Raw genomic sequence first — 22,732 nt, 5'->3', positions numbered from 1 at the left:
CATCAAGGAGATGGAAGAGGGGATTGGAGGGCGCCGATCTGCATCGACCTGCATGGTGGGGATCTCTTGCTGCTGCAAATTTCTGGAGCTCCATAGCAGGGGACGCGCGACAGCGTAGGCTGTCTTGCCTCTACTTCTTCAGGCCGAATGGCGGCCCTCCTAAGCCACATGATGGTGGCTCATCTTCCTCCAGGCACGATGCCATTGCGGAGGATCTTCTGCTCCGTTCGAGCATCCCACGGCAGCGCCGACCCAAGTGGTTCGTCCCCGGTGTCGGTGAAGCTGGCTCAGGCGTTGAGCTCAGTCTATGGTTGCGGTGGAGAAGGACCCGATTGCCCTTTTCAGATTTGTTTCAGTGTCCTTTGTGTAAAAGTGTAGGTCCTTGTTGTAACGCTCTATCCTCTCAGGGCCTTTCTACAAATTGTAATCCCACCGCTGAAATATAATGCAGCCAAAAAAAAAAGATTACACCTCTCCAATCTAAGAAATCTACGCAATCAAGCCACGTTGGTACGACACCATTCTATAAAGATAATATCTCCAAATTATTTGCTCTGATCAACAGAGACATAAATCAAAACTATGAAGAACTAAATGCCCCAAATTAGAGAAAAGAAACGCAATTTGTTGTTGTTGTCATGCACATCAATGAGGCCTAGCTGCTGCGTCATCAAATTTATGTCACCGCCGCCGCCTCGATGGCCTCCTCCTTTGGCAACGCCACAACCCACCGCTAAAGATTCCCCGAGGGAGAATTGGGGAGAGTACTGCAACTGGGATCAGTATAGACTGGAGTGTGTGGTTACGGGAGGTGAAATATAAAGGCCAACCTCCGCTGTGGTGGGTCACACTAGTTAGCGAAACATGTGTAGTTAGTTAGTGGCATGAGATTGACCAACCTCTCCATCTAGACCCACCGCAAACATCATGTCCAATCCACGTCATGTAAAACTACGCCTCTGTTTCACCTAATTAAGTGTCGGTTCATCGTGACACCTACCACAGCATAAGAGCAATTCCAATAGTGTAGCCAGCTGCTGGCTATAAGCCAAGTGTCATGTCATCTATAGCTAACTTAGAGCCAACATATACAATAGTGAGCTATAAAAGTGTAGTACTTTTACAATACATGGCCCACCTTTTAGTCTCACATAATGCCTAGGAGCATGTGCTAGAGCTGGCTATAAGATAAGAGCCCACTCCTCTTCTCTCTCCTAATCTCTCTCCTCCAACTAAGCAAATTTATATTATTTTATCTCTTATAGCCAGCTGACTGTACCTTATTGTACTTGCTCTAAGTATCTGCCAGTGTGGGATCAATCATGACGAAAATCTGTGTGCCTGCTTTGTTTTCCATCGAGAAAACCTATATGTTGGACAAAAAACTTTTGCAGGTACTTTTGTCTTATGTCGTCCAAAAAATCTGCCGGCTATATTCATACTTTCATGTATTGTTTGTGGTTGCATAGAAGGAGCATTTATTGTGCTGATTGAAGAAATTGCATGGCTAACTAATTTTGAGTCTTTCACTACTACTCTTTATTACTATATAACACATCCTGATTGTTGTGTTTTTATGAACCGGTATGTCGAATATCACTTTACTATTTTCCCGTTATATATCAATTACATGTTGATTTTTTTGGAAATGGCACAAAGAGGATTGTATTACACATATGACACTGACTAAATCATTTGCTAGGAAAGATTTGAGACCAACTAAGGAAATACTTTCAGCTAACCCTACTATTCTCGAAATTCATCTTAGAATATATGGCTTTTACTTTTGGTGTGTTTTCTTTGCTTTTGCTCTTCTTAGGGTTTTTGGTGGACTTTATCTCCGCAAGCTCTTAGACAACATCGCAGCTAATTTTGGAGCTAAAAGTTAGAAAAAAAGATAGCCGTATCGGGAACTTACAAGTGATGTCCTGAAAATTATCTCAAATTAAGAAAATCACTAACATGAAAGATGTGCACCTCCTCAACACAATCAAATTGCCTCCTTTTTTTAGACATTTCGATTGTGGTCTCATACAACCTATGGTGCCAAATCACCGAAGCAGCACACCAAGCGAAAGTAAACATAACGTGCACCAGACACCAAAATGTGTACTCAAATGGCTGTGAGGTATGATTCCAAGCTCGAGAATTTTTTAATGGTTTCCCCGCTGCAAATTTTTATTAATTTTTGGTTTTAGATATGTACAAGAGCTAAATAAAACAAACTAACAAACAAAATAAGCTAGAGGTTATCTCGAAGGCAGAATAGCTAAACTAGACTAAAAGATCTTAAGCGAAGGATTGCACTCAAGTTCTCGTGCCAACATAGGACTTCCTGATTGCTTTGTGAAGTAGAAAGGACATCTCACCCTTGAACTTTATTCAACAGCTTTAAAGATTTGGGGAACTATCCTTGAAGAGGAAATCATTCCTGTCGGCCCAGCAGACCAGCATGATGATCTCAAAAGAGAAGGGCTGGTTGATTGCCTGCTTTAAAGCGATGATGAGTTCTAGGACCGGAGTCTGTCGAAACTGGGCCACAGGAGGAGACCAACAAGGGTAGAGATATTGCCAACACATTACCGAAAAATGGCACTAAAAAAAAAGATGATCCGAGCTCGAGAATGACGTATTCTTCTCCGATTTTCTTCTAATGTGGTGCAATTTGTTTCCTTTGAAAGTGTGGAAGTTAACCAAGATTTTTATGGCAATTGAGAGTGTTGGGTGGATATATATATGAAGCAACCATGCGATATCAGCGTCAACATTCATCATCCACCTATCATTCATCTGCAACAAAACCAATTTACGAGCCTAAAAGTACGCTGAAACAAAAGACCACTCAAGAGGGGACGACGGCCAACAATCATCAAAAACACATTACAACCAACGCCACAAAACTACCTATGACCTACCTGTCACCTACACATGCTCACAACACCAAAGCCCACAACAAAGGAAAAACTAGCAGTACTGAGTGACCCCTTCGCTCGTGAGGGGTTCCCCAGGCGTTTAGGTTTCCTCTGCCCCCGTCATCGGCCGCCTCCGATCTGGCCGCCTCAGTGGCCTTCAGGCCATGGAGGTGCGGCGGATCACGGCCCTCGTCGGCAGGAGGGCTCCGTTTCCTAGTTTTGGGGGTTTCGTTCCCCGTCTTTAAGGTTTTTCTTTGTAGGGGCGGAGGTGCTCAGGTGGTGGTGGTGGCGCCTCGTGCAATAATGTTACCCCGGCTTCAACCCCATCTCAACGGCGATGTCGAGAAGCTTGTGGGTGGTGTGGTCTTCGAGGATTTCGTCTGGCTGTGGGGATCTTCGTATCATCAAGGAGCTTCATTGGCAGTTCATCCTACTTCTTCGTCTCCGGAACGGATGTGATCTTTTCGACCTGTTCGGCGACTTCCCATTCGCAACCAACAACGTTAGGCCGATTAGAGCGGCAGCGGCGGCGCGTCGTCGACACGATCTGGAGGTTGAAGATGAAGGGCTTCTCAAGGATTTCGTTGTAATTTTCGTTTTTCTTGAACTATTTTATATTGTTCGATGTTTCTTTTAATGCTGTCCTGTTTGCAAAAAAAAAAAGCACACCAAAGGCCCTAGGAGAAGAGAGTCTAATTATGCAAAGAAAGAAAAAAATGGAAATGCCCCCGCTTTTGACAGGGTCGATGGTGCTGCGGACTGCCATACTCGCCTTGGAACCGCCATTGGTGTTCTGAACACTGCGCTTTCTAGAAAGCCATGTATCCCACGGTTTTGTCCAACTCAAACAGGTTCTGAACTCTCTGTTCAACAGTTCAGTCAATACGTTTATCATACTTCTGTACACATTGTATGCATGGTCAGTTTACATTATCATCCTAAGAATACGGACACACACACGCATCAGGTATTCAAGATTTCAGCCAAAAAAGATCGATAAGTTTGACTTTTGGAAATTTCGCAGGCACCACAGATAGATCATATTAAATGCTGCCACGTTCAGCTATCATCTAGTTGACTTGGAAAATTTGGCGAGGCTTAACCTGAAGTTTCTGCGTTCCGGGCCGTACGTGTTCCCTATCCGTGCATGCCAAAGATGCTTCAGGATTTACTAAACAATGCTAAGTGATTGACGTTATATCGTATAGTACAGGACATCGATGATCATGGGTGTATATAAAGGGGCCCTGATTGCAGGTGCAACCAACATATCCTCACAGCAACAACTGTGCCAACAGAAGCATATGTAACATGGTTTTATTAAGGTATTCTCCGGCCAAATACGCTCTGATCTTGCTCGTGATTTTTGCTCTCCACGGTATCGGTTTCGCTTCGTCTGAGGCGTCAGATGAAGTGAAGAAGGTATGAACTACTTGTAACAATTTACTATCGGTCCATACACTGTTTTATGCACTGGTATAGCTACTGTTTTTCCTCATAAACGAAATGGAACCGAGCACAAGCGGTGTGTTACTCCCTCCGATGCATAATAAGTCTCAGAATTTTAATTACTAAGGGAGTAGTATAAATTTAAACTAAAATCTCGACACTTACTATCTAAAATCCCCCAACACATATTATCTGAAACCCTGACATTTATTATTGATCAAAAAGAGTAATTTATTTTTAGATCAACAATTTTTTTTAGATCAACGAGTAATTTATTTTAGTTGTTCTTTTAGTTGTACATCGTCTACTTGGGGGAGAGACAGCACGAGGACGCTGATCATGCCACTGCCTCGCACCACAGCATCCTAGCTTCTGTTCTCGGAAGCAAGGACGCGGCTTCGGAGTCGATCTTGTACAGCTACAAGCATGGATTCTCTGGCTTCTCTGCAATGCTCACAGAACCACAGGCCGAAACAATCAGAGGTAACTATAAACGTGTGTTACATGCTAATTAACGAGAAAGAAGTTTTTTAACAAAGAATTATTCCCATTTTTACACAGGCCTACCTGGCGTGGTGAGCGTGAGGATGAACCAGATGCATAGTACACATACTACTCGCAGCTGGGACTTCATGGGGCTGCCCTACGGCCAGCCGAATGGAGTTTTGGCAAGTGCCGGAATGGGAGAGGGCATCATCATTGGTGTAATTGACTCAGGTTAATTTGCCACACATCTTTTAGTTGCTTGTATTTGGTTTGCCCAAAGGAGAAAAAAAAGAGCTCAATCGATTATATCTTTTCTCATGCTTTCCTGATATCTATAAAAGTAATGTCAGCACAAGTTAAGAGTTTGGGGGTGAAGGAACATAATGCTCACTCCTCGATGTATGTTCAAAAAAATCCAAAGCGTCATAAGGTGTGCACCTAGACTCTCTATGAAATGCACCAAATAAAAATTTCAAGAATAGGATGTCGTGACACGTTGGATCTTAGTGAGACTGAAAAGTGAAAACACATGAATTGGTAGTAGAAATTGTTTGATCGTATCACATGAAAACACACATGAATGTTCTACAGATATATTGAGTCTCTGTTTGCGGTTGTTGAACTATGTTGTGTTGGCCTATAACGTATTGTAGAAAATAGCTACTATGGTGTCAAAAGGTTAACCAACCAAATGAAAAATAGACAACATTTTATCAGAAAAGGTGGATTATGATAATCTCCCTAACTCAATACCAAACATGGCCATGATAATAGACATAGGCACGAAAGCACTATATGAAAGCAATGCATATAAATTTTGGAGAATACATAAATTTGAACCATAGTACTCCTATGTGGGAAACTTTTATGTGGATTGAGGCTATGTTAAACTTTAAGCGCTATTTTATCATCCAAAATATTTGGGGTAACCAAATAGTGTCCAAACATTTGTCTTCATATAATTCTTCGTGCCTTTGGCTACCTTGTTCAAGACATTATTTGGAGACTGTGACTCCCTCTTGGGTGAAAACTCAGGATCCGACTATGGTGATTAGATCGAGCAACGACGACACTTGTGTGATGTTTCCTTCCTGAAGACATTGATATGGGAGAATCACTCTCGCAGTTCGGGTGTTGTCATGGTGGTGGTTGTTTCATACTGCTACAACCTACAAGTCACTGATCACTTGAACAGGCTTTTTTGTTTGTTTGTTTGTTTGTTTTGTTTTGTTTTTTCTTTTCTTTTTGGTTGTGTTCATCTTTGATGTCTTGACTAGTTTCTTAACGTTATGTTATTGAAGAGAACATATGTAGTTGGTATCTTCTTAATATTAATATATTTTCTTTATCGATTTTTTTGTGTGTCCAAGCATTTGCTTGTCCATGAAATGGGTAATATTGATTATAAACAAACAAACAAATAAACAAACAGAGTTTCCCAAGAGACATTAGCGACTAAAATTAGCAACCATCAACCATTTAGTCACGACTAAAGATTGATATGACTGATTTTTTCCCCCTCACATTACCGTAAAAATCGTACCAAATTCATTAAAAAAATCTATCAAATCTAAATAAGGGTATGCACGACTGACCTAGTTAGGATATGCAACTATTAAACTATACTTTGTTTTCCTCTCAAGGAAGACCCCTTCCATTGGAAAAACTAAAATAGTTCCCACGGCGGACGGATTTGTTACTTTATAGATAAACAAAAAAAAATCAAAAAATCTGAATTTTGTTACATGTACATATGGATTTGAACTATTTACGTAGTAATGCATTTTTTCAGTTCCTGGTTGCACAAAAAAAAGTGTGGATAAAACATATTGTTGACCTATCAACTTTCATTGGTTTTATTAAAAAAATCTATTTTTGAAATATTTTTACAGCATGCAAATCTCACTCAGAGTACATCTACATGAGCACATGTATATGTGGGAAAAAAGATCAGAGTTTCTTAAGGTGCCTGAATATTTGTTTCCTGGAGCCCGGTAGCCAAAAACTCTGCACCCCAATCTCGGTCTCTCCCCATGCCCGCGTGGTGTACATCCACATCCAGTCCAAGCATCTCCGCCGCCGTCGCCGATCTTTGCAGGCTGTCCAGCTGCTCGCGCCGCACGGCCGGCTGGTTCTTTGCTCCCTACCTCCACATCTCGGTTCACACCTCATCCGGCGGCGCCGCGGGTCATCCTATTCTGGCATCCGTGATTCCACGGCACGATGTGACTGTGACCTGTTGTTGGTAGGCGCATTCCTATTCTTGTACTTCTTGATCTGGCTTAAATATGCTCTAGATTTACTAAATTTGTAGGGGAGTGTATATATTGTCGGATATTAGCACTCACTAAGGGCTCGTTCATTGAAATGGCCAGTGCAGTATAGTCCGGAGGGGGGGTGTGAGAACCGGAGAGAAATTGCTGCTGGTAGCACAGGAGGTTGCCATAAGTGAGAAAGTGGGGATTTGATACTGGAATGAAACAACAAAACAGAAACTGTTTTTTTTCTGGGAACTTGCCTCAACTAAAGTTCAATTTTGCTGTGTCGCATTTGGTGATACATTTATAATTTCCACACGGATCTTGCAACATAACTTGCATATATGTTACTTCCAAAAGTACAAACAGGAATGGAGAAAGGGTCATCTTAACTGAATCTCCATCAGATGACATTGGACAGTGCATGGTAAACCCTGACAGTTTTTCACACTATAGGTATTTGGCCAGAGTCACCAAGCTTCAGCGATGATGGATATGACCCCCCTCCTGCAAGATGGAAGGGGACCTGCCAATCTGGCAAGTCCTTCAGCTCCAAGAGCTGCAACAACAAGATCATTGGTGCACGGTGGTATGCCGACGTTGTCAACGAAACCCAACTAGTAGGTGAATTTCTATCTCCAAGAGATCTCAACGGCCATGGTACCCATGTGGCCTCGATAGCAGCAGGGAACATCGTCCACAACACAAGTTTCTATGGGCTGGCATCCGGTGTTGCACGCGGCGGTGCACCAAGAGCCCAGATCGCAGTGTACAAGGCTTGCTGGAGTGTTGGAGCGCCACCAGCCGATGCCACTTGCAGTGAGGCGGCAGTCATGAAGGCAATAGATGATGCTATCCATGATGGAGTCGACATCTTATCAATGTCCATACTCAGTGTGTTGGGGCACATCCCCGCGTTTCATGCGGTGGCAAAGGGTATCCCGGTGGTATATGCAGCTGGGAATTTTGGGCCGTATGCCCAAATGGTGGGTAACGTAGCTCCATGGCTGTTTACGGTTGCAGCATCAACGATTGATCGGTTGTTTCCTACTGCTATCACTCTTGGAAATGGCCAGACACTTACGGTAATGTTTCTATCTTCTAGCTGTCTTTATTGGAACTAGAAGAAGAATTTGTCAAAATTTGTATGGTAAATGTGATATTAATAATTGCCATGGGGGTTGTAGGTTCATATTATGTTATCCACGATTGACAAGAAAATATTAATAATTTGTATGGTGAATTTGAGATAGGAACTATGCAAGTCGGATGCTTTATCAGATAGACCGTCGATGGTTTTCTTCCTATAATAAGCTAGTTCTTAGTTTTTGATCCCCAAAATCTATCTGGACCTTATTTCAGTCTTGTGTAAATTATGATATTCTTTGTTTGGTGATCTTCGATTCTAGCTTTGTTGCAAGTTCTGCATTATAACGTACCTTGCTTATTGTGAACAAAAATTTCAAAATGTGACAGATGCACATGATTCATGAGCTGAATAGATGATTTTCTTTCATATGTGAGCAAATGCTCATTATTTTTCATAAATGGCATGTCAGCCCTAAAATCAGGTTGAAGTATTTTGTGGACATTCCTATTATTTTAGAGTTGACAGATTCACCATAGCTCAGGAAACATGATCATTTGTCTTCAGATAGAAGAGAACCAAGCATCATTGTATTATTTGTATATACATTATTTATACTACTACCTCCGTCCATAAAAGGATGTCTCAACTTTGTCAAAATATGCATGTATCTACACGTGTTTTAGTGTGTAGATACATGCAAATTTAGACAAAGTTGAGACATCCTTTTGTGGACGGAGGGAGTATGTATTCTGATAGTAAATTTTCTCTGCTTATAGGGGCAATCCTTGTTTGCGGATATGGAAAGAGCAAATCAGTTTCACAAGATGAAGCTCTACTTAAATACCATGTATGACTACACCATATATTCTACTTCAAGACTTGCGCATATTTCATTTGTTTACTTCCTGTATTTGGTGTTCCAGATACCATGTGCATGTACTTCAGTGCTTTAATTCCCCATGTAAATTTGCAGGTGTAACTTGACTGTTGCAAACAGTACAGATGTGAAAGGGAGTATTGTTCTTTGTTTTAGTACAACCTCTGTCCTCCCGATAGCACAATTGTATGGGTTAGCATCGGCAGTGATTAATAATGGAGGAGAAGGTTTTATCTTCACACAGCAAAGTACCGACTTTCTTGTTGCTTGGCAGTTTCGTGCCATGTCCATCCCATGTGTTTCTGTTGATTTAGAAGTTGCCTACAAGATAATTCAGTATTTCAGGTAAGTACGTGGTTAAGACTGAGCGTGTGTTATCTATAATAATGATATTTGTTGTGAAAATTAAAACGAATTCGCAGAGGAGGAAATATATGCCAGTTTTATCTCTCCAGAGTCTATTAAAAGTGAGCATAAGAAAGCTAGTGCCATGTCTTAATCAAATACCAGTGTTTCCGTTAGATTTATTCATGGATGGTTGATATTATTTCCTTCACCTCGAGAATTAGAGTATGCAACGCAAATCAAATATAGGATCAATCAATTAGAAGAAACGTAAATCATAGATAGGATGTGCGTAGTCTTACCCAGGGTTTAGAAAAACAGACAACCCTGTTTGTACCTTTCTGGGCTGGTACTGCTAATAACCAAAAAAGATAAAATCTGCCATGGAGCAGATATGTTCGTTAGAAACTGTGGTCCCAACCTATGTTCATCTGGCTAATTGTTTGTTGATGGTTAATTCAAGAGCTATCAGTTCTAGTTATCTGACAGTTGTGCTTTGTTATGTCGCCTTTGCTTTTTGAATAGGTTTTGGAAGATTCTATGAAATATAGATTTAAATACCAATTTCACATAACTATAGATTTAGGGATGAAATGTGTCACAAAAACTACAAGTTTAAAGACTAATTTCCCATGACTACAAATTTATATACTAGTATCACAAAGCTACAGGTGTGTGATGCATTTAGACAGAACTCAGTCTGGCATAAGCATACCCACAAAAATCTTAATGTAGTTTTGGATAGGTTTAATCAATAAACTTGTAGTGAAGACTATTATTTTGTAAAAAAAAAGTTCTTAAACCTGTAGCTTTTTGATAATTTTGTACACTAAATTTGTAATTTTGTAAAATTTACTTTTATATATAGAAATATACATGTATATTTGTTACTTAAGTTGGTCTTAAAAGTATTATTCTTTCTCAACAGTACCAGCCAGAATCCAGTAGCAAAGGTTTCTTTGACTCAAACAACAACTGGAAGTGTAATTCCTGCTCCGAAGATTGCAGCTTTTTCATCTAGAGGTCCAAACTCTGTCTATCCTACCATCCTCAAGGTATATTGCTACAGAATTACATTTTTTACAAAATATTTTTTTGTGCACATTGTTCTTTTTCATCTGGAGGACTGACTACGAGAATATATCCGGTGCACATGTTCTTGTGGTGCAACGGGTGCAATGTATGTAGGAAATACATTCTATTTAAAAAAAATCAAAAATAATTGGCACATAATACTCATGCATATTTATGATTGCACAAAACATCAGATTCATATTCAACCCAAGACTTGAGAAAGAAAAAAATGCTAAATTAGGTCTGAGTAGTAGTTATTTTAAATTTGGCCCACTAACACGAGCAGTTCTGAATTTTTTTATCGCGCTATGTTTTAAATTTTGAATTGAATTTTTGGGACATGATAGATATGTATTATGTCTATGTTGTAAATTATTTTCAGATTTTTTGGCAACTTTTATTCCTATATCCTATGCACTGGTTGCACCACAAGAATGATGCAGCAGATACTTTTCAACTAATTACAGTTGATATTTGTGTCACTAATATGTCAATGTTGTTAAAATATGAAATGATAACTTGATTCTGCATTGTAAACAGCCTGACATTGCTGCACCGGGGGTGAATATTTTAGCAGCAGCACCACAGGTTGGTATTTACAAGGAATTGGGGCTCTACTTCTTTGATTCAGGGACATCATTTGCTTGCCCACATGTATCCGGCATTGTAGCCGTGCTCAAGTCACTCCATCCAGACTGGTCCCCTTCTGCTCTCAAATCAGCACTCATGACAACTGGTAGGTTTAGGCTAATTATACTGTTAGGATAAGAAAGCCCTTCCTTAGCTTTCGAAATATGCCTAACATCGTATTTCGCAATACATTTTTTAAAACAAAACTAAGTATTTTTACAGCATACAATACGGACAAAAACGGACTCCCATTACTAGCTGATGCAACCCCAAATAAGATTGCGGATCCTTTCGACTATGGAGCTGGATTCCTTAATCCGACTCAAGCAAGCGATCCTGGACTTATATATGATATTGATGCGTCAGATTACCAAAAGTTGTTCAACTGCATGCTTGGATCAGATACAAATGGTAGTTGCACAGGAACTGAGAGTTCTTTGTTTGACTTGAATCTCCCATCAATCGCCATCCCTAATCTCAAGTCATCGGAAACGGTATCAAGGACTGTCACCAATGTGGGCCAATCTGATGCAGTGTATAAAGCGTCTGTTGAGCCTCCTGCTGGCGTTGATATGCTGGTCGAACCTATGACATTGGTGTTTGGCACGGATACAAGCTCACAGTCTTTCAAGGTGACCTTCAAGGCAATGCGAAAGATCCAAGGCGATTACTCATTTGGTAATTTGGTGTGGCATGACGGAGGCAGCCATTTGGTCCGAATCCCGATTGCAGTTCGTGTTGTCATCGAAGATTCGTATTCAACTGTCTCCTAAACTATATGCATGGAGGTAAATGGTTAATTTTGCAGGTTATGTATGTTGTAAGTGATGTGCTACGTGATGGTTTTATGTTTGTTCTCCGTGTTGCGTACATGTAAATTATTACAAGAATAAAACGTTGAGGTACCATGATAGCTCAACTTCTTTTGATGAAATAAATGTGGTCACAATTGTTATTTTCAAGCAGCCTTATAACCTATGAACTATAGCTCCTCAATTGCAACCCGGTTATGCAGATGATCTTGGGAAAACTTGTACATAGATGGATGGAATGAAAGTAGGTGCAGTCCGCAGTGGTAGCAGCAATAGCGGTATCAGTGGGCACCCCTATGGCTCACATTTCATCTATTTCAAGAACACTCTGCTTTGCCTTTGATGGGCCATAGTTTCATAATATAAAAAGTTGTGTCCATCAGAACGACACCAGGTTCCATACTTAATGCTTATACTTATTGCAGAAAGAAAAGAAAAACAGTGTGATTCAGTACAGTATTGGTTGATCACATAAAGGGTAGCATATATTGCTATGCTGTCTAATTTCTAGTGCTGTTCCATTATATCACATCACTAGTTCCTTGCGATGAAATGAACTTATTGAATGTGTTTGTACCAACTGTAGACACCACAATATTCGAAGTGAACATCAGTCGCAGGCAACCTAAGTGAATCAATATATGATCTTCTCTTTGCATTTCTTCACCCAAACCCCGATCTCCTTTGTAAATCTCTCCATTGCTGATTTCGGCAGCAACAGAGATATCACAGTTGAGTCTTCGTCATTTTCGTTTTTGCAGCTTGTATGGTAGTAACTTATCAACTTTGAAGTCAGATCACCAGCAAGAGGTGTGCCACCACCAATCAACTCCGCCAACCCAAACTTCAATGCATTTCCTCCAACCCATATTGTATCACTAAGCTCACACGTTCTATCATAGTTTATGGTTTGCCAGAAGTTGCCATGCAAAAGAATGGATGCGACAGCCAAGAAAATCTATGATTTAAACTTGGATTGACAGATCCTTTCAAAACTTGTTGAAACACGAGAAAAATCAAAATGCTATACTAGAAAAACAGCCACGCTTAAAGGCCAGTAGGTATTGAATCCAGTTCTGGATAAACAGATACCAATGAAGCCTTTTTTAAGGAACGTTTTTCTCCTGCCTGCTGGAAGAAAGTCCACACTTGCATAACTTGAAGAGGAAAGCTAAGTGCTTGCTTGCTGGGAGCCTGTTCATGGATGACATGGTTGGGGTATCATCATACAAAACATTCTCCGCAAGAACTATATATATGTGACACCACACCTTTAGACTAGTGTTGTAAGCAACATATTTTAAAGCAACGAAGGAGTCATCGTTTATATAAAAACACCCGTGCTGCCGTGAACTAGATGAACCCGTGTTTTGCATCCAACTTTAATATGCTAGGTTTACGATTCTCATTTGTTGCGGAAACCTAGATGATATCATTTGTGCTGATGCGGAAAAAAGTTTGAACACACGATGATTTTGTGATTATGCTCTTCCACCACCTTGTTGCTCCTGCAAACCCTTTGTAGAAAAATCCTAAGCCCCTTATATTTGTTTTATTTTCAATATATACAACCCCTTGGTGGAGCCAAAGTACAACATTGTAGAATAAAAATATAGAGCTAATTATATAAAATGCATACAAATACATTTCTTTTTGTCAGTGCAAGTCACAACTACTTTATAAGCAAAGTGAAATGTATTAGTAATATCCAGCTAAAAGAATTGAGAGGAAGTTACACTAGTGACATACAAAATAGAAAATACAATATATTATAAATTGAATATTTACTAGAAGAAAACGATAGGACAGATTGAGTAGGTCAGACCATGTCTAGGAGATCTGACTTGAATGTGTGACCCAACCGGAATCTGAGTCTAAGAACAGGCCACTCCCCTAATAGCTTCGTCAAGATAGGCAATAAAGCCGGTAGAAAGCAAATTATAATAGCCAACCATGGGAGTCGAGTGACCAGTACCGTGTATAAACCTGTTGCAAAAGCTGTTGTTGTAGATGTGTATGCAAACCACATGAGCTTCTTAGTGTAAGATCTATAGTAAATCAAGAACTCAAAATCCTCCCACCGCGCTATGATACATATGAACGCAACAGCAAGTGAGGAGCACATAGCTAAGGTGTCTGAGATCAAGAATGCCAGAAATGCCAAATTCCTTGCCATGACAGGAAGCCCCTGGCTCCCAGCATCATTGCTGTATCCTCCCGGAAGGGTGAAGGCAGCAGCAAAGGTGATTGTCGCCATGAGGATCGCTACTAAGGAAGTGTTGCTTGTGTATGTTTGAGTTAGTGACTTTGCATCCTTCCTTGATTCACTAGTTACATCTTTCTTGGCGTGCGCGTGAAGATTATTAAGAGAGGTGATATTTTGGGGATCAGCTTCTGACATAAGCATGCAGATTTCATTCTGTACGAGTGCAAAGAAAGGTATCAGTGAAACAAATAGCTATTCTACAAATGTTAACGAGAGTGTTTAATTTAAATTGAAAAAAGGAAAATGTCATTTGACAGGGCGAAGATGATGATAATCTAAAGCATTTTTATTTTAAGTTGATGAATTAAATAATCAAATAGGAGGGAATATGCTATGACATTGAAAAACATGAATAACACATGCATTACTGATCATACATAAATATAGAATCAATTCTGAAACAGATCTAAAAACTCTCAAGTCATGTACATGCAGTAGAGGCATGTACAATTGTATACATGGTTGCCTTCTGTTATACTCATCCTGTCATCCATATCATCAAAACTTCAAAAGAATAGCAAGATAGCGGTACAATGGTAAAGAAACATAAAAAATAAGAGGGGGAATTAGCGTTGCTGAAGGGATGACCGCTTGACAAATAAGAGACTTTCGTCTCTAGTGTACTTGATGTTACCGCACGTGTTTCATATTTCAACTTAATCACAACCTGTTTTTAAGGACGCGCTGCTGTACATCTATGAGACCTTTTGTAAGCTAGTTGCGAGGGACATATCCTAACTATTAGATAATCCGAACTAGAAAGAGGGACGAGGTGGCTCAGAAGAGATTGTTGCCATGGAGATGCTTGTCTTGTCATTTTTGTGCAGAAATAGATGAACAATTTCCATAAGTTGGCAGTAAGATGATAAAATAGGAAAGCAAGGTAATAGCGTGATAAAAAATTGCATTACCAATGCAGAGATAGGGGGAAGAGGCTGTACTAAGGCTTCCATTATCTAAAAATAATAATGGTAAAGTTATTTAGAGGGGGGCACTATGAAACGTTGTTTAGATTGATTGGTTGAAGCTGGTGTTTACCAGACCTTTGATTGGTGATATATCAAGGAGGATTAATGGAAACAAAAAAATGCTTCAGAATTTGGGTGGCGTGCGTTTCTATTTTCCTTTGTTGTAACTTGCATAAATTTGTTCTGCAAGTTGTAGATTTTGTTATATTGTGATCCAAATTCCAAGAAGGGGCTAACTTCTGACGAGCGGAGCGAGGCCCGTCGCCGGTAGGCTTGGGCCGTCTATATATTTTCCCTGTAAGCCGCCGCTAGGGTTTGTCGCATCATTGTACACCCACGGCGTTTGTAAACACTACCGAAATAGTGAAGTTTTGCTGGCTGGCGCCCGTGGTTTTTCCCTTGTGTGTTGCAAGGGTTTTCCACGTTAAAATCTCGTGTCCCCTGCAGTGTTTTATTTTTCGTTCTTCGTTTATCGTGCATCTCGATTTTAACAAGTGGTATCAGAGCCCGTGTTCTTTGGATCTAGGGTTTACGAGATGTCGTCTCTGAAGTTCGATCTACCGCAGCTGGACTACACCACGAGATTTGCTTTGTGGCAAGTGAAGATGAGGGCGATTCTCGCCCAATCTTCAGATCTGGATGAAGCGATCGATGCTTTCGGCGAGAAAGCGAAGGATACCTGGACCGATGCGGAGAAGCGAAAAGACCGTAAGGCTTTATCGTTGATTCAACTCCATCTGTCCAATAATATTCTGCAGGAAGTGTTGCAGGAGAAAACCACCGCCGAGTTATGGGTCAAACTAGAGGAGATCTGTTTGTCCAAGGATCTCACGGGCAGATTGCACGTGAAGATGAAGCTGTTCTCGCATAAGTTGCAAGAGGGAGGTTCGGTAATGAATCACCTATCTTCCTGGAAAGAGATTGTTTCTGATTTGCAGTCTATAGAAGTTAAGTATGAGGATGAGGATTTAGGTCTTCTTCTTTTATGCTCGCTGCCTAATTCTTTCAGTAATTTTCGTGACACCATATTATTGAGCCGCGACAAACTAACTCTCGTGGAAGTTTATGATGCTCTCCAACAAAAGGAGAAAATGAAATCTATGGTGCGAGGCTGAAAGTTCGTCCTCCAAGGCGGAGGCATTAGAGGTCCGTGGCAGGCCTGAGCAGCGAGATAACTACTACCACAACAACAGAGATAAGAGCAAGGGCGACAGAGGTCGCTCAAAGTCCAAAGGACGTGACAAGTTCTGCAGGTATTGTAAGAAATCTAACCACAATATTGATGATTGTTGGAAGCTGCGGAACAAGGAGAAAAGAAACGGAACTTACCAACCGAAAAATAATGATGGTAATGGTAAGGCTGCCGTTGTCACCGGTAAAGGTGAGGCTGTCGTTGTTGCTGGTAATGATGGTAGTGATAGTTCTGATGAAGATTGCTTAGCTGTCTTGGCTGCATGTGTTTCACGTGATGATGAATGGATTCTTGATACCGCATGTTCCTTTCATATTTGCTGTAACAAAAATTGGTTCAGTTCTTATGAGTCGCAGTGCGAGTGGAGATTTTGTGCGTGTGGGGAATGACAACCAGGTGCGGCATTGTTGGCATTGGTTCGTTCGAGATCAAGACCCATGATGGGATGACACGCACGTTGACAGGAGTGAAACACATACCCTCCATGGCGAGGAATTTGATCTCTTTGAGTACCCTTGATTGTGTCGGGTACAAGTACAAAGGTGGGAACAAACTTTTGAAGGTATCATCAGGTTCTGTCATTATTATGATTGGTGATATGAATTCTGCGAAATTATATGTCCTTAGAGGTAGCACTTTGCCCGGTATTGCTGCTGCTCGTTAGTTCCGATGAATCTAGTAAGACTAACCTTTGGCATAAGCGTCTTGGACATATGAGTGAGCTTGGCATGGCAGAATTGGCAAAGAGAGAGCTAATTGATGGCTGCGATTTAGGTAAGCTTGAGTTCCGTGAGCACCGCATCTTTGGTAAGCATAAAAGAGTAAAATTTAATGCTTCCGTTCATACCACCAAAGGCATTTTAGATTATGTACACGCTGATGTTTGGGGTCCGTCCCGTAGAACTTCTAATGGTGGTGCTAATTACATGCTTACTATTATTGATGATTACTCAAGAAAAGTGTGGCCATATTTCCTGAAACATAAATCTGATGTTTTTAATGCTTTTAAGAAGTGGAAAGTTATGGTAGAAACCCAAACTGAAAAGAAGGTTAAGATACTCCGTACTAACAACGGTATGGAATTTTGTTCAAATGAATTTGATGAGTTTTGCAAGCAATGATGGGATGGTAAGACATCATACCATTCCGTACACCCCTCAACAGAATGGCGTGGCTGAACGCATGAACAGGGACCATTATTTCGAGGGCTCGCTGCATGTTGTCTAATGCAAAGATGCATAAAAGTTTTTGGGCTGAAGCAGCCTCCACCGCATGTTATCTCATCAACAGGTCACCTTCTCGTTCCACTTGATAAGAAAACTCCAATTGAGGTATGGTCTGGTTCGCCTGCTGATTATTCAGATTTGAGAGTTTTTGGTTGCACTCGCTTACGCTCATGTTGATAATGGAAAGTTGGAGCCAAGGGCTGTTAAGTGCATCTTCCTTGGTTATGGTTCAGGAGTTAAGGCATATAGATTATGGAATCCCGAAACTAAGAAAATTGTGTTGAGCAGGAATGTCGTTTTTAATGAGGCGGTTATGTTTAATGATAGTCCGTCAACTGATATTTCTGATGCTATTGATTCTCCTGATGTTTCTGATGATGAGCAGCACAGAATTGGCGTGCAGGTGGAGCACGCAAAGGAGAATGAAAATATGGTTCCTGAAACCAACAATGATGATAATGATGTTCCACCTTCACCACCTTTTGTTCAGCGACAAGGACGGTCTATTGCTGCTGACCGCCCTAGGAGAAATATTGCACCTCCTACCCGATTAATTCAAGAATGTGATATTGTTGATTATGCTTTGAGTTGTGCTGAACGAGGTGGAGCATGATATTGAACCAGCTACATATACTGAAGCCATTGCTTCGGTTGATAAAGAGAAGTGGGTAGGTGCGATGCAAGAAGAGATGCAATCGCTCGAGAAGAATGGCACATGGGATGTTGTGCACTTGCCTAAACAAAAGAAGGCTGTCCGCTGCAAGTGGATATTTAAAAGAAAGGAAGGTTTGTCTCCTAATGAGCCTCCACGGTTTAAGGCAAGGTTAGTAGCAAAAGGTTTCAGTCAAATTCCAGGTGTTGATTATAATGATGTATTCTCCCCGGTTGTGAAGCATAGTTCTATTCGTGCTTTCTTTGGTATTGTTGCTATGCATGATCTTGAGCTTGAGCAGCTAGATGTAAAGACTGTTTTTCTGCATGGTGAGTTGGAGGAGGAGATATATATGGACCAACCTGAAGGTTATGTTGTGCCTGGAAAGGAGGATCTTGTTTGCAAATTAAAGCGGTCCCTTTATGGTCTGAAACAGTCGCCACGACAGTGGTATAAAAGGTTTGATTCATTTATGCTTACACATGGTTTTGAGAGATCTCAGTATGATAGTTGTGTGTATATCAAATTTGTTAATGGATCACCTATTTATTTGCTGCTATATGTTGATGATATGTTGATTGCTGCCAAGAGCATGAAAGAGATCACTATTTTAAAGAATCAATTAAGTAGTGAGTTTGAGATGAAGGATCTTGGTCCTGCTAAGAAAATACTAGGCATGGAAATTAAAAGGGACAGAAAGTCTAGTTTGTTGTTTCTTAGACAGGAAAAGTACATTGAGAAAGTTCTTCATCGTTTTAATATGCATGATGCAAAGTCAGTTACTACTCCTATTGCTTCTCATTTCAAGTTGTCGGCTTTGCAATGTCCTAGCTCGAAGATGATATTGAGTACATGTCTCGAGTTCCCTATTCTAGTGCTTGTTGGTTCCTTGATGTATGCCATGGTTTGTTCACGTCCTGATCTGTCATATGCTATGAGTTTGGTCGGTCGATACATGGCTAATCCCGGTAAAGAACATTGGAAAGCTGTTCGGTGGATTTTCAGGTACCTTCGCGGCACATCAAAAGCTTGCTTGAGGTTTGGCAGGATTGGTGAGGGGCTCGCCGGATACGTGGATTCAGATTATCGTTGGCGATTTGGATAAGAGAAGGTCCCTCACAGGTTATGTGTTTACTCGTTGGTGGATGTGCTGTTAGCTGGAGGGCTACTTTGCGGGATGCTTGTTGCACAATCTACTACCGAGGCTGAGTACATGGCTATTTACGAGGCGGGTAAAGAGGCTGTTTGGCTGAAAGGTTTATATGCTGAGCTTTGTGGAGATAATTCTTGCATTAAGTTGTTCGATGGACAGTCAAAGTGCTATTTATCTTACTAAAGATCAGATGTTCCATGAGAGGACAAAGCACATTGATATTAAGTACCACGCAATCGGAGATGTGGTTGCAAAAGGTAAAGTGAAGGTATGCAAGATTAGTACTCATGATAATCCTGCTGATATGATGACTAAGCTCTGTCCCTGTGTCCAAGTTTGAGCTTTGCTCAAGCTTGGTTGGTATAACTGTTTAGCCCAAGTGGCTATTGGCGCCAGCAAGTGTTTTCTTTGTTGATTCAGGTGATTGTTGAAGTTCATGCTACAAGGAATTTGTCTCAAGGTGGAGTTTGTTATATTGTGATCCAAATTCCAAGAAGAGGCTAACTTCTGACGAGCGGAGCGAGGTCCGATCGTTGCCACCGTCTATATATTTTCCCTGTAAGCCGCCGCTAGGGTTTGTCGCATCATTGTACACCCACGGCGTTTGTAAACACCACCGAAATAGTGAAGTTTTGCTGGCTGGCGCCCGTGGTTTTTCCCTTGTGTGTTGCAAGGGTTTTCCACGTTAAAATCTCGTGTCCCCTGCAGTGTTTTATTTTTCGTTCTTCGTTTATCGTGCATCTCGATTTTAACAGATTTCCATTCTAAGTCTGTCCATTGATTCAAACAAGTTGATTTTCCAATATTGCAAACAGAGATGCATTTACTAGATAAATGTAATGCACATTGTCTATATGGATAACGTATATACATACCCAGTTTAAAGTCTTGGCACGATCAGTCGAGTTTCGTAATTCCCAAACTGCTGGAAGTCCTCCTTTGTCAAGCAATGTTGTGTCTGTATCCATGTGAGACAGCAGAGCAGCAACTATTCTAGGATTACACTTCTGGACTGCATAATGTAGAGCTGTTTTCCCTTTGCCATCTCGCATGTTAATAAGCTTCCGAAGTTGTGGTGTCCCCAAGATAAATTCAGCGAACTTCGTCTGACCCGCTTCCACAGCTTCATGAAGACATGTCCAACCATCTGGTTTGCTATAAGGAGCATCTGGACAATGGTAAAGAAGTACTCGAGCAACATCAATATGACCTCGATATGCAGCATAAACGAGGAGAGGAATACCGCCAGTTTTGGTTACTCCATACCCTAAAGAGCGGTCACATTTCAACAGTACTCGTAGCACGTTGGCTTTATCTCGAAGTACAGCACTTTTCACAGGACTACTCCCTCGCACAGATTCTTCTGTGGCCAGCTGAGAATATTTACCCATGATTTTTTCAGCGACAGCTGAAAAAAAAATTGATAGAAGGAACAGCGATGGTTAATAATTGAGAGTCTTTAGCAATCAAGGATTAGCGTGAATGGTGTACAACAAAACTAGGAGCAGAATCAAGTTGAAGCAAAAAAATTAGGAGTAGAATCAGTTAAGCTACAGAAAATGCTATGTTTAATAATCCAGATGCTAGTCGGTCCCATATTCAACTAGAATAGGCAGTACCTGAATTTCCATTCCTCACCGCAGCATGCAGGGCATTGTATTTGTGGGGTCCGGAATAAGTAGAACCAGGAATTTCCAGCAGTTTCTCAGTAACATCTGTGAAACCTCTCATCACCGCGACGAACATGGGTGACTCGCAATATTCGTTCACACCTTTTCACAAGGCCGGCTCTGCATCTATTAAGTCTAGCGCAAGGTTCTTATGGCCACAACAGATATCATGGTGCAGTGCATTACATTTGTTCTTGTCCTCTGCTAAGATTGTCTTACTAGGACAGAGTTTGAGTAATAAGGAAGCTAAAGTAGCGTGACCACCTGTCACAGCAACGATAAGTGGCGTCTCCTTCTCCAAGTTGACCTTTGAGAGGAGAGAATGGTCTAGCGCCAACACATCCTTGCAGAATTCCTCATGGCCATGAAAAGATGATATGTGGAGGCAGGTGTTCCCCTGAAGAGTTGTTCCAAGCAGCATGCTTGGATTTTCTGCAGCCAATTCCTTCAATGATATTAAATCACCATCTGTGGCTGCTCTCAGGAGCCGTCTGTCCATCTGTGGCTGTGCCTCTCCTGATGTGCTTGTTACCATTGGGTTTACTACATTTTGAGAAATAGCCATTAAATGAGACTTTCACATGGGGAACTTTTGCTTCTTTCAGCTAATTAGAACATGACATACGAGGAACAATGTTTACTTCTAAGTAACTACTACGGAGTACTTATTTAAAATTACAACTCACAAACAATATTGCAGTACGTTGAAATGTACTTACACTTTCTTAATTTGGAGGATTTTTTTTCGATTAACTCAATTACAGAAACAATTTTTCCTTGGCAGAAAACAATCATACTCTTGTGTCAGGTGAAGTGGCACAACAGGAGGACAAACGCATGACTTGCGCACAATAACCCATCAACCAAAGGCCTCTGATTTCGAAAACAAAATCACTAAACTAGACCACCGTTCTAAGATGCCGTAAATAGTCAATAAGATTGCGATAACTGAAGAAATGAGTCAACTCCCAACAACCGACAGTAGTCCCAAGATGCAGATAACATCGCAGAAATTTACCACGGGGACGGCAATTTTTCTGGAACTTTCAACTGAACCTCACACGAACGCACAACTTTCAGCTAAATCGAATGGCGACTCAAAGCTTCTAACCTGGGGCATGCAGCGCCAAACCCTGCCGCCCACCTTGCAGCCGTCAATGGCACGGCGGCGGAGGAGTGGCACCGGCCGCCGTGGAGACCGCCCTGCCTGGCGCCAGCCGAGGGGGACTCGCTTGCTTCAACACCTCTCGGGGCACCTTCCCACTTGTGCGTGGGCAAGACGCGTTGTGGAGGAGAAAAAGAGTACGGGAGGAAAATGCTCGGAACATTTCCGCTTTGCGACAGGATGAATGTTAAAAGTCGGCGCAAGAATTCAATCATGGAGCTGACTTCGGAGTTCGGACTACCCAGCGACACGCACAAATAGTCATACGGTGCGGCGGCTCGCTACAGACGCGTTTAGTAGCCTGCATCCCCTTGGTTCGCATGCGGGGAGCAATTTTTAGCTTGTTTGGATGCCTGGATCGAGCGGTGTTCTCGCATTAACCGGTTCTCAAAGCAGCCCTGGGACAGGTTTGGAGGAACGTCTGAAATGGCAGTTTCTTCGGGACCAGGCCCGTTGCGGCCTGCACGCGTGGGGAAGGGAGGCGGAGACGCCGCGTCCCTTCGGGAA

The 22,732-nt window shown here is 41.4% G+C and overlaps 1 protein-coding gene and 1 pseudogene across 1 annotated transcript; one reads left to right on the top strand and one right to left on the bottom strand.

Moving 5' to 3' along the window:
- Positions 1-147: 147 nt before the first annotated feature.
- Positions 148-12,060, top strand: LOC124696778 (subtilisin-like protease SBT3.9). Its single transcript, XM_047229453.1, has 9 exons — positions 148-303; positions 4,655-4,844; positions 4,923-5,078; positions 7,562-8,190; positions 8,972-9,042; positions 9,169-9,417; positions 10,346-10,472; positions 11,032-11,227; positions 11,344-12,060. Exons 1-9 carry the CDS (start codon positions 148-150, stop codon positions 11,892-11,894), a joined length of 2,325 nt encoding a protein of 774 aa, XP_047085409.1. The 3' UTR covers positions 11,895-12,060.
- A 1,553-nt stretch (positions 12,061-13,613) lies between these two features.
- On the bottom strand, positions 13,614-22,252 carry LOC124699778 (annotated as a pseudogene).
- Between the last annotated feature and the right edge of the window lie 480 nt (positions 22,253-22,732).

Source organism: Lolium rigidum, chromosome 3, assembly GCF_022539505.1.
Source record: "Lolium rigidum isolate FL_2022 chromosome 3, APGP_CSIRO_Lrig_0.1, whole genome shotgun sequence".
Taxonomy (NCBI): Eukaryota; Viridiplantae; Streptophyta; class Magnoliopsida; order Poales; family Poaceae; genus Lolium; species Lolium rigidum.
This window is presented reverse-complemented; position numbering and strand designations above follow the sequence as displayed.

Bases quoted from the DNA above. Each gene is read 5' to 3' on its own strand.
- LOC124696778 (XM_047229453.1), top strand. From the start codon at position 148: ATGGCGGCCCTCCTAAGCCACATGATGGTGGCTCATCTTCCTCCAGGC. The intron at 4,845-4,922 runs GTAACTATAAAC...ATTTTTACACAG, and splicing joins ACAGGCCGAAACAATCAGAG to GCCTACCTGGCGTGGTGAGC. The intron at 9,418-10,345 runs GTAAGTACGTGG...CTTTCTCAACAG, and splicing joins AAGATAATTCAGTATTTCAG to TACCAGCCAGAATCCAGTAG.